Genomic DNA, 12843 nt, shown 5'->3' with positions numbered 1-12843 from the left:
GGCCCACAAAGCTGTGCCCAACATGTCCCTACCTTAGGGACCCATAGCCCTCTATTTTTCTCAGCTCCATGTACCTATCCAAAAGTCTCTTAAAAGACCCTATTGTATCTGCCTCCACCACCATTGCCGGCAGCCCATTCCATGCACTCGCCACTGAGTAAAAAAACTTACCCCTGACATCTCCTCTATACCTACTCAACTTAAAGCTATGTCCTCTTGTGGCAACCATTTCAGCCCTAGGAAAAAGCCTCTGACTATCTACCCGATCAATACCTCATCTTATACACCTCTATCAGGTCCCCCCTCATCCTCTGTCGCTCCAAGGAGAAAAGGCCGAGTTCCCTCAACCTGCTTTCATAAGGCATGCTCCGCAATCCGGGCAGCATTCTTGTAAATCTCCTCTGCACCCTTTCTATGGCTTCCACATCCTTCCTGTAGTGAGGTGACCAGAACTGAGCACAGTATTCCAAGTGGGGTCTGACCAGGGTCCTATAATAGCTGCAGCATTACCTGATACTGTGAGATTTTATTTGCCAATAAAATATCTCCAAGAAACAAAGGCCCAGAATTTGTAGTTATTGGCAAGATGCCTATGCTCACTGCAAGGAAGCTCAGATTTGCCCTGGACAATTCCTCCTTTGGGAATGAACTGCCTGTTGACAACTCCTTTGGGAATGAACTGCTGTGGACAACTCTCTCCCTCACAAGAGTGATTCCATTCAGGTTGGGACGAGAAAGCAACCTTGAGCACACTGAAACCTCCATTCCCTATTCTAATTTCACTTAAATCTACCAAGATTGCTATTTAATGTCTCTTTACTGATATTTACTGAAATATTTCTTCCTGCACTTTCTTTAATTAGCCTTGAGACACAAATTTTACCTTTTTATGGATGAAGGCAAAAATTAAGTGAATTACTTGCTGTGTACTTTTTCTACTGCCGTTGTTATCATTCCAGTCACCCTACAAAAACCTGTTCATGTTTATTGTTTAGGATAAGCCAAGTACACAGCAATGATATCTGGTGGTTCTGTGCTACCATCTCCCCATGTCTGTGTTGCTTAAGGGCACTTGACAATGACACTGAAAAAACTAAAGTGCACACATCTCTGCAAGTTGGATATTTTTCCTCATTCTTCAGATTATATTCTATTTTCAGCACAATATTTTGGAATGTGGGCTGATATTGTTCCAGCAGCATCAATGCTGATGCCAGGAATGCTGGTCATTGGACTAAAATGTCGATCTTAACTTTAATTCGCTCTACTTTTTTTTAAAGTCAAATTGAGCACAGAGATCAAAATAGTGTATTAGAAAAGAGAGGGAGAGTAGAAGATAAAAATAGAACAAACAGAAGACCAGGATATTTTATCCAATGGAATTTATCATCGATGGAATGTGCCATTCTATTTTCAATGCACTATTTCTGAAGGGTCAGGGTAGAGTTTGTTTCCTATCAGGCCCATCAATCATATCATTAATGAGATTCATACAATAACAATAGAACATTTATTTCAATTACCATGGTGAAGTATGTGGTTATTTGGCTTAAGATTTACCTCCCTTGATGTACGATACAGCTCATGCATACCTTGCTCAGCTTTACAATGGCTTTGCAAAAGATATTTGTTTAGGCAATGAATGGAAAGCCCAGGGAAACAAGCTAATGGACCATTTATTGTCCTTTTCTCAATTCCACTAAAGTTACTACAGAAGATGAGGAGAAGTCCTACACAAATTTCAGGCAAAGCTGAACTCCTTTAACCCAATTAAATTTAAAATTGTTTTAGCTAAATATCTCTCCTTAATATCTCCACCTTCTCTGAATAGTAATATTATTTACTGCAACAATATTTTTCTTTCTCTCCTGATCTCAAAGTGGAATATGTGTGAAAAGTTGATTTCTCTGGTACACTAATAAAAAGTTCATACATGTCTTCCAACAGAATTTAAAATTTTATATAGATGACTATTTAAAATTAAATATAAACTTGGAATAGAAATATTTTAGATAGCCTGTTCCTCATTTAACGTGCATGCTGACATCTTAATATTGTAGCAGCCTATAGCACCCTCTGCTGATGGAATAATGAGGTGCAGCCAGACACAACTAAAACAAAGGGTTGAAACAGACTAACCTTTTCCCAGCAGTTAAGAAGGAAACCATGAGCAAGGTCCATTCCTGACTTCCACATCCATGCATTTCGGTACAAAATTTAGGAGTAAGCTGGAAATCAAGTTGCCAGTGTTCTACCACTGAACTCGGCACCGAGTCCAAGGGCAGAGCTCGATCATCCTCAACTGAGAGGATGGATACAATTGGTACATGGTCCCTTTGTTTTGTATCAGCTGTGACTGATATAAATCTAAAGAGCCATAGTCCCATTCATTTGAACCTGAACGGAATAAGTAAGTGGTTTAGTTTATTTTAATTAATAATGTTTTCAACTAATTTAAATTAGTTAAATGTACTTTTAAATTTTAAAGTTATTTAAATCTATTTTAACTGTTCTTAATCTCTCTGGTTATCAGAGAGATTTAGAAACAGTTATTTTAAACAAAACATTTGAGAGCATGAGGCCCAGTTGCTGGTCAGGGGCAGCTCATAGGCCACTCCACTTCCCAGGATCGCTGTGGCAGCAAAGCATGAAGTTGGATTACATGTGGTGAGTTGCAAAGTTAAACTACATTAGTTTACTGTCACATACACCAGGGTGCAATGAAATTCCTTATTTGCATGAAGCTCACCAAGTAAACAGTATACATGATGATAATAATAAATACTAACAATCAGGGTGAATGTGAGGTGCAGGTAGGGTGAAGTACAATCAGACCCAATGGTGTGCCTCAGATTTGATTTCTGGTGTTTGTTCAGAATGCAGAAATGTGTCCAGGTATTAACAACTGCAGAAAAATATCAAGTTGTTTGCATTCAGCCAAAGCAAGGATCAACAAGTGACATTTTAAATGTGCATTCAGACTTCTGCAAAGCTGCAGGCAACATTGTTTGCAGGGGAAACATCTAAAACGCAGGATAAACAATGTGTTAAAACTATGTTCCTATTATGAATTTTATGACTGAGGGGCTGCTGTGGCAACTTTTGTCAAAATATGGGTTACTGACTTAATCACTATATATTATGCTAATCCTTTAGTCACAGCCTTGCAGATGATTTGAGTTTTGAGTGGGCTGCTCTTGACAACACTCAGTCTTCCATCACTAGGTGGACCTGGGCTCTCATCAGTTGTACTATGGTGAATCTGATAAACCAACCGAAGAGAGTTTACAAGTATAATCTTTGTAGCATTTATGCACTGCATATGTATGCCTATGACAACAATAAACTTGAGAGTTGGCTGAGCCAACATAAGTTTACCTGTGACCAGAGGTCAGGAAAAATTTAATTTCCTAGGTAAGTACTCAGTTTAGAGCACTACAGCACAGAAACAGGCCCTTTGGCCCATCTAGTCCATGCTGCCTGATCTTCTGCCTGGTTCCATCTACCTGCACCAGGACCATATCCCTCCAAACCCCTCCCATCCACATACCCATCCAAACTTCTCAAATGTTACAGTTGAACCTGCATCCACCACTTACACTGGCAGCTTGTTCCACACTCGCACCATCCTCTGAGTGAAGAAGTTTCCCCTCAGATTCCCCTTATATATTTCACCTATCACCCTAAACCTATGATCTCTAGTTCTAGTCTCGCCTAACCTTTGTGGGGGGGGGGGGGGGGGTGAAAAGCCTGCATTCATTCACCCTATCTATACCCCTCAATTTTATATACCTCCATCGGACCTCCTCTCATTCTCCTGCGCTCCAAGGAATAAAGTCCTAACCTATTCAACCTTTCCCTATAAATCAGGTCCTCAAGTCCCAGCAACATCTTTGTAAATTTTCTCTGCACCCTTTCAAGCTTATTGATATCTTTCCTGCAGGTAGGTGACCAGAGCTGCACACAATATTCTAAATTTGGCCTCATCAACATCTTGTACAAATTCAACATAACATCCCAATTCCTATACTCAATGCCCTGATTTATGAAGACCAATGTGCCAAAAGCTCTCTTTATGACCCTATCTACCTGTGATGCCACTTTCAAGGAATTATGGATCTCTATTCCCAGGTCCCTTTGTTCTACTGCACAACTCAGAGCCCTACCATTCACTGTGCAAGTCTTACCCTGGTTTGTCCTCCCAAAGTGCAACACCTCACGCATGTCTGCATTAAATTCCATGTGCCATTTTCCAGCCTATTTATCTAGCTGGTCAAGATCACGCTGCAAGTTTTAATAGCTTCCCTTGTGTCCACTACACCCGAATCTTGGTGTCATCTGCAATTTTTCACCACATTATGATCTAAATCATTAATATAGATGATAAACAACAACAGACGCAGCACTGATCCCTGCAGCACACCACCAGACACAGGCCTCCAGTCAGAGAGATGACCATCTACTACCACTCTCTGGCTTCTCCCACTAAGCCAATGTTGAATCCAATTGACTACTTTATCCTGAATGCCAAGTGACTTAACCTTCTGGAGCAGCCTCCCATGTGGTACTTTGTCTACATAGACTTCAGCAAGGCCTTTGACAATGTCCACTGCCTTTCCTTCATCAACCTTCTTGGTAACCTCCTCAAAAAAATCTATTAGATTGGTTAGACATCCCACCGCACACAAAGCCATCTTGACTATCCCTAATCAGGCCCTGTCTATCCAAATACTTCTATATCCTGTCCCTTGGAATACCTTCCAATAATTTACCCATGATTGACGTCAGGCTCACTGGCCTATAATTTCCTGGCTTATTCTTGGAGCCTTTCTTGAACAATGGAACAACTTTAGCTATCTCCAGTCCTCTGGCACTTCACCTGTGGCAAAGGGTGTTTTAAGTATCTCTGCCAGGGACCTTGCAACTTCTGCACTAGCCTCCTACAAGGTCCAAGGGGACACCCTGTCAGGCCCTGGAGATATGTCCACCTTAATTCGCCTCGACAGCCAGCACCTCCTCGTCTGTAATCCAGATGGTCTCACTACCCTTTTGCCTCAGTTCTCTGTCTCCAGAGTAAATACGGATGCAAAAAGTTCATTTAAGATCTCCCCCATCTCGTTCGGCTCCATGCATAGATGACCACGCTGATCTTCAAGAAGACCAATTTTGTCCCTTGCTCCCCTTTTGCTCTTAATATAACTCTAAAAACCCTTGGGATTCTCCTTCACCCTGTCTGCTAGCGCAACCTCGTGTTCTCTTTTGTCCTCCTGATTTCTCTTGCATTTCTTATACTCAAGTGCCTCATTTGATCCTAACTGCCTATACCTAATGTATGCCACCTTTTTCTTCACCAGGGCCTCAATATCCCTTGACAACCAAAGTTCCCTAAACCTCCTAGCCTTGCCTTTTATTCTAACAGGAACATACAGATTCTGAACTCAATATTTCACTTTTGAAAGCTTCCCACATGCCAAGCATCTCTTTGACAGAAAACAGCCTGTCCCAATCCCATGCCTGCCAGATCCCTTAATGATACCATCAAATTAAAATTATGATCACTAGATCAAAGTGCCCCCCTACACACACTTCTGTGACCTGCCCTGCCTCATTCCCTAAGAGGAGATCCAGTATTGCGCACTCTCCAGCTGGGACCTCTCTATGTTGATTAAGGAAACTTTGCTGAACACATCTGACAAAATATCCCATCCCATCCAACCCCTTTACAGTATGGGAGTCCCAGTCAACATGTGGAAAGTTAAAATCACCTACTATCACAACCTTATGTTTCTTGCAGCTGTCTGTTATCGCTCTACAAATTTGTTCCCCTAAATCCTGCTGACTATTGGGAGGTCTATAATGTAGTCCTATTAATGTGGCATCCTTTTTTTTTATTCCTCCCTTCCACCCATATTGCCTCAGTAGATGACCCCTCCAGTATGTCCTCTCTGAGCATTGCCGTGACGTTTTCCCTGATGAGTGATGCCGCCCGTCCCCTTTAATCCTGCCCCCTCTCTATCACATCTTAAAAAAACAGAACCCCAAAACATTGAGCTGCCATTCCTTGTCCCTCCTGCAGCCAAGTTTCACTAATGGCTACAATATCATAATTTCACTTGCTGATCCATGCTCTTAAGTTCATCTGCCTTACCTACAATACTCCTTGCATTTAAATAGACATTTAAATGTCTATTTAATGTCTAATCTCAGAACATTAGTCCCACCATGCTCATCAACCAGCCAATTTCTGTCTTAGCTTGTAGGCTTAACATCTACTTTCCCTGCAACCACTCCACTTGCTGCTCTGCCACTCTGGTTCGCACCCCCTGCAACTTTAGTTTTAAACCACCCCCTGCCCGAGCAGCACTAGCAAACCTTCCTGCAAGGATATTGGTCCCCCTCCAATGCAGGTGAAAACTGTCCTGTTTGTGCAGATCCCACCCGCCCTGGAAGCAAGTCCAATGATCCAAAAATCGGAAGTCCTCACTGCTGCACCATCTGATTAGCCACATATTAAGCTGCACTATCTTCCTATTTCTTGCCTCACCAGCACATGGCACAGGTAGCAATCCTGAGATCACCACTCTGGAGCTCCTGTCTTTTAACTTGGCATCTAACTCCCTGAACTCATTTTGCAGGACCTCGTCACCCTTCCTGTCTATGTCTTTGGTACTGATGTGGATCACGGCTTCTGGCTGCTCGCCCTCCCCTTTTAAGAATGCAGTGGACTCAATCTGAGACATCTCTGACCCTGGCATCTGGGAGGCAGCATACCATCCAGGAGTCTTGTTCTTGTCCACAGAATCTCCTATGTGTGCCCCTAACCAATGAATCCCCCATCACTACTGCACTCTTCTTCCCCCCCACTCCCAAACACCCTTCCTTTCTGAGCCGAAGAGCCAGACTCACTGCCAGAGACCTGGCTGCTGTGGTTTTCCTATGTTTTTGCTATTTGCTTGCAGTGAGTTAGAGTACTGCCTTCCATGTGAGGAAATGGTCTTTAACAAAAGGTGAATAAGTGTCGAATGTAATGGACCAGATCTTGTTGGACAGGCCTCACCCCTTGGAACCCTCTCACTCTCTCTCTCTGTGCCACATTTACCCAGACCATAACCAGCCCAGGTGATTAGGCCACAGTAAGGAAAGGGGAGAGGTGCCCACCCACAACATCCTTGACAAAAAGTGAGGTCGGGGTAGAATTTTGTCTTCTGAAAACTGTAGCAAATTTTTAACATTTTAAATTTCTGACATTCAGAGACATTTAAAATCTGCTAAAAATGAATTAAATATTTTTTCAAAATAAGAAGAGAAAAAAAGTACTGACATAATTAAAAATAATAAACTAAAGCTAAGTAATTAAGGCAAAAATCAGGTTATTATGTCATTATTTGCAGGCCTAGAATTGCCATTAATTTAATTGGAGGTTCAGATCCTGTGCTAGGTCTAATTAGCACAGGATCTGTGACAGTTTCTCAGCATAATGCAGGGCAGTCCCAGCTAAATTTTCTCCACATGGAGTCTAGTAACAGATTGTGGTGACAGATTCAAATGGATCAGAGTGAACGTAAGAATGGGACTGACTTCAATTCAGATGGCTGAACACAGAAGGTTCCCTTCACAGGAAGATTTGACTTGGCTTGTATTTATCATATCTTCACAAAACCTTAAAATAGAATGGAAACTAATTTGTTCTGTGTAGATTTGACAGTGCTTTAAATTGTTACTGAGAAGTTTAAATTTGTACTGCATCCAGTGTTAGTAAATTAATATATATACACGGTAAATCTGGGCAAGAATTACAATAATGAAGAATATTTTTTTTTTGGCACCAGTGTACAAATAAGGAGTCCAGTAAGTTTGTGCACATTTAGCCAACTTGCGACTGAGTGCATTACTTTTTTGTTTGGTCAAGGAGCAGTGTGATTCAGTCGTATTTCTGCTTACAATGAAGTGTTGGAGATGAAATATCACCTAGAATATGAAAATATAAAATCTTGGTTTTATTTAAATTGCTGGAAAAAACTATGATCTTTGTTCACTTTCAGGGATGGATCAGCTTCAGCAACCTTTTACTATGAAGAGAGAACTAAAGCAGCCAGTGAAGTAGAACAGCATACCTCATCCACCAGCTCAATGCTTACTTTGGATCAGTTGGAGGAGAAGTGGCTTTACTATCAGCCACACGAACAAGGAGAACAAGAATTTCCCATTCCGAAATGTCCAGGTAAAGTAGCATGACATTGTCCCTGCTTTCAGAATCAAATTGTTTTTTTAAACAGGGAATAAAGAAATCCAGGGCAACACAATTTAATACTTTACAATAAAAAGGTTGGCACTTTGTAGGGCGTTTGGTACTGAGACATGAAATACTGCTTTTGGATTCAGGCAGCATAGTAAATATTTTCCATAATCACGTCAGGAAATACAGAATTAGTATTTCAATATTCAGAGTAACCAGCAGATTCACTATCTTGTGGAGCAAAGCCAAGATCATGGCTTTCAGCAGTGGAGTTTTAATGCAATAGAGAGCTAATTATTTGTGTGTTTCTTTAGTCAGAATATCCAACAGAAATCCAGAAAGGTCTGAAGAAGAATAGATTACAGCTTGACACTTGTCTCCTTTGATTCCTTTGAAGAATAAGAAATAAAAAAATTGATCAGGAAAATCTGACATTGATAATCCTTGTGTTTTCAAAATGCAGAGATGATATTTTGTGGTCTTAAACCCATTGCTTTGGCTTTTGCTCAGAGAAGCAATCCGTCCAACATCAAATTTTAAATGTTTAAAAGTGGGTAAACGCCCACCTGTAATGTGCCATTTCCACATGAGTTTCCATGGTTAGTTTCTTGTCTTATGATGCCTGTGTTGGAGTTGTGCAGCATTGGTGTGATTAAAAACAAAACGGTGCAAATGAAACATCTGCACGCACTCGTATGTGCGTAGAGGTGGGACGGGTGCAGTGTTCACTGAGTGAAGAAAACTCCTGTAAGTGTGTTGAAGACTCATCTTGTTTTACTTAAGTATAATAATGAGAAATGAAAGAAAAACCAGGCCACCAAAGAGAGCAGCTCAGAACCCGAAGGCTAATCTTATTTGCTAATTGGTGACTGTCCTCATAGGCTGGTGATACAGCATACCTGGCGGAGGTACCACCCAGATGTCACACACTTTAGTATGTGTTAGATACAAGTATCGTTGTAGTAGGTTGCAAATTCTCATTCTACAGTCCACGAATACAGGTCCCATGATATCTGTCAGTTTTTCTAGTTGTAACCACTAGATTCTAATGTTTGGTCCTACTGTGGTCAATTGTCAAAGCTTGTCTTGGGAATTGGAGCATGTGCATGCAGCTAATCTTCTGGAATGTAGGTATTTCTGTCTGTGATTGAAAGTTTCTGTGCAAAAGACATCTAGTCCCATATATAGATGTTATGACCAGCAGCCCTTACCAAGGTTTTCCTCCATAAAACTTAGTTAGGAAATTCCCATTGCAAACCCACCAGTCTGATAAGTGAAGAGGAAAATGGGATTGTTCTTACTGGAGCACAGGAGACTGAGGGGTGACCTTTTAGAGGTTTATAAAATTATTAGGAACATGGGGTAAATCAGTCTTTTTCCAAGGGTAGGAGAGGCTAAAACTAGAGGGCGTAGATTTAAGGTGAGAGAAGAAATATTTAAAGGAGATCTGAGAGGCAAGTTTTTCATACATATATGGAATAAGCTACCAAAGGAGGTGTTAGAGGTAGATACAATCACAGCATTTTAAAAAAAGAACATTTGGACAGATACATGGATAGGAAAGGAATAGAGAGAGATGGGCCAAATGCAGAAAAACGGAATTAGCATAGGTAGGTATCTCAGTTAGTATGGACATCAGGCTGAAGGGTCTGTTTCTGTATTGTACAACTCTTTGACTCTTCTATTAAAAGAAAATATTCAACAGTGGTATATTGCACTTTGAATTCACAAATTTACCAGATGCCTCGGAACATTATTTTCTGGGACCTGAAATGCTTCTGCTACTGCTAAAGTGATCCTAATTAGGCCCACCATGTTAAGACACTGAGCAAGACTGATAAATAAGGGTTTACTTACCATTGTTATTTTTCTAATATTTATTAGCCATTGTGTTCTCTGCCAAAAACTGACGTTTGTTGGGTATCATCAGGTCACTAATGAAAAATAAAAAATTGGGCCTGAGAGAGCACAATTCTGGGATAACCACTCAAGTCGAAACCTGTAGCTGCCCCTCATTAATTTTAACTCTCATTAATTCCATAATTCTATTCAATGAATGATAGCATGAACTGGGTTAATTATTGACCACTGTATCTGGTCAGGTTTTCATATTTCACTTGATATTATTGTTGGATTAATATATTTAAAAATAGCTTTTCTCTTGTGATTTGCAGGTACATCAGCGAGCAGAAGAATGTACCAGGGCCTTAAATCTGCTTATTGATATAAACAAGGGAAAATCTGTCCATAATGTATTTCCATTAGAGTTTGATTTCACCAAAATGAAGGTATGGCCAGGTTTTTGTATTGATTAACATAGCAAATGCATGTTTGAGTTCCACCAAACCACTTTGGGAACTTGAAGTCAGTTTTTTTTAAAATCTTCAAATAATTGTGACATTAAAAACTCATCTTTGATCACTTCTGCTCTTTCCAAAAGGAAACTCATTGACCTTGCTCAATCTGGCCTGTCTCTGGTTCCAGTCCTGCACCAATGTGACTGATTCTTAATTTTACATTGAAGCAGCACTTTTCCCTTATTTATTGTTCATACAACATAATACTTAAATACCTTCACACTAATAATGTGACTGCAGTTTGCAGAAAACAGTAGGCATTAATGGGTCTTTTTCAGGTTGGCAAGATGTAATGTGGTGTGCCACAGGATTCAGGGCTGGGGCTTAAACCCTTACAATTTGTATTAATGATTTGCATGAAAGCACCAAAGACGTGGTTGTTGAATTTGCTGATGACACAAAGATACATGGGAAACTAAGTTGTGAAGAGAACAAAAAGAGGCTACAAAGGAATATAGATGGGTTAAGTGAGTGGGTTAAGTGAGTAGGCAAAGATCTGGCAGATGGAGTACTGTGTGAGAAAATGTGAAATTATCCACTTTGGCAGGAAAATTTTTAAAAAATTATTTAAATGATGAAAGATTACAAAACTCGCAGAAGGACCTTGGGCATCCTATTACACAATTCTCAAAAAGCTAGTATAGAACATAGCACAGTACGGGCCCTTCGGCCCACAATGTTGGGCTGACCTATATAAACCTTAACGTTTCTATCTATCCCCCTCTCTACTTCACCTCCCATAACCCTCTATTTTTCTTTCATCCATGTGCCTATTTAAGAGTCTCTTAAGTGATCCTATCGTATCAGCCCCACCACCCTATCCCCCGGCAGTGCATTCCAGGCATCCACCGCTCCGTATATATTTAAAAAAACCCTACCTCTGACATCCCCACTGAACCTTCCTCCACGCACCTTAAACGGGTGACTTCTAGTATTGGCCATTACTGTCCTGGGAAAAAGATGCTGGCTGTCCAATCTATCTATGCCTCTCATAATCTCTTATAACTCTATCGTCTCCTCTCATCCTCTGTCTCTCCAAGAAGAAAAGCCCCAACTTGCTCATAAGACGTGTTCTCCAATCCAGGCAGCATTCTTGTAAACCTCCTCTGCACCCTCACCAAAGCTTCCTTCCTGTAGTGTGGTGACCAGAACTGAACACGACATTCCAAATGTGGTCTAACCATGGTCTTATAGAGCTGCAACATTACCTCTGCTCTTGAACTCAAACCCTCGGCTAATGAAAACCAGCACACCATATGGCTCAATGTCCTATTTGGGGGCCTACAGAATACTCCCAATAAAGTGATTGATTGCTCCCTTCCTGTTTCTGACTTCCAACCACACTGACTCAATAGACGATCCCTCTGGGATGTCCTCCCTTCCTACAGCTGTGATACTATCTCTAATTAGCAATGTCACCCCCCCACCCTTTCTATCTCCCTCCCTATCTCTCTTGAAACATCTAAAGCCTAGAACCTCAAGCAGCCACTCCTGCCCTTGCGACAGCCAAGTCTCTGTAATGGCAACAACATCGTAATTCCATGTACTGATCCATGCTCTAAGTTTATCACCCTTATTCTTAACACTTCTTGCATTAAACACATTTCAACACATCTAACTGACTGCATTTATGCCCTATCCCCTGCCTATCCTTCCTCACATTCTCTGTACACATCGCATCTACTTCTACACCAACTGATCCATCAAGTAATCTAACACTCTGGTGCCCATCCTCCTGCCAACCTAGTTTAAACCCTCCCCAACAGCTCTAGCAAACCTGCCCACAAGGACATTTGTCCCTCTCGAGTTCAAGTGTAACCTGTCCCTTCTGTACAGGTCGTATCTACCCCAGGAGAGATCCCAATGATCCACAAATCTGAACCCCTGACTCCTGCACCAACTCTTCAGCCACTCATTTGTCTGCCTTATCCTCCTATTCTTTCCCTCCCTGGTGCATGGCACAGGCAGCAATCCAGAGATTACTACCCTTGAGGTCCTGCTTTTTAACTTCTTTCCTAACTTCCAAAACTCGCTCTTCAGGCCCTCATCCCTTATCTTACCAGTGTCATTGGTGCCAATGTGTACCACGACTTCTGGCTGCTCACCCCTCCCCCTTAAGAATACTGTGCACTCGATCCGAGACATCCCTGACCCTGGCAACATACCACCCAGGAGTCTCGTTCTTGTCCACAGAATCTCCTGACTGTTCCCCTCATCAACGAATCCCGTCACCACCGCACTCCTCTCCTC

At 41.4% G+C, this 12843-nt stretch overlaps 1 protein-coding gene across 1 annotated transcript in view; it reads left to right on the top strand.

Annotated features, from left to right (window-relative positions):
- Positions 1-12843, top strand: part of pla2g7 (phospholipase A2, group VII (platelet-activating factor acetylhydrolase, plasma)) — a 71718-nt gene that overhangs the window by 42170 nt on the left and 16705 nt on the right. The window contains 2 exon segments of the mRNA XM_052024052.1: positions 8043-8209; positions 10400-10524. Of these exon segments, the coding sequence (XP_051880012.1) occupies positions 8043-8209; positions 10400-10524 (292 nt within the window).

The sequence above is a fragment of the Pristis pectinata genome, chromosome 10 (genome assembly GCF_009764475.1).
Source record: "Pristis pectinata isolate sPriPec2 chromosome 10, sPriPec2.1.pri, whole genome shotgun sequence".
In the NCBI taxonomy this organism is placed as follows: domain Eukaryota; kingdom Metazoa; phylum Chordata; class Chondrichthyes; order Rhinopristiformes; family Pristidae; genus Pristis; species Pristis pectinata.
The sequence above is the reverse complement of the archived record's forward strand: the minus strand, read 5'-3'. Positions and strand labels throughout refer to the sequence as shown.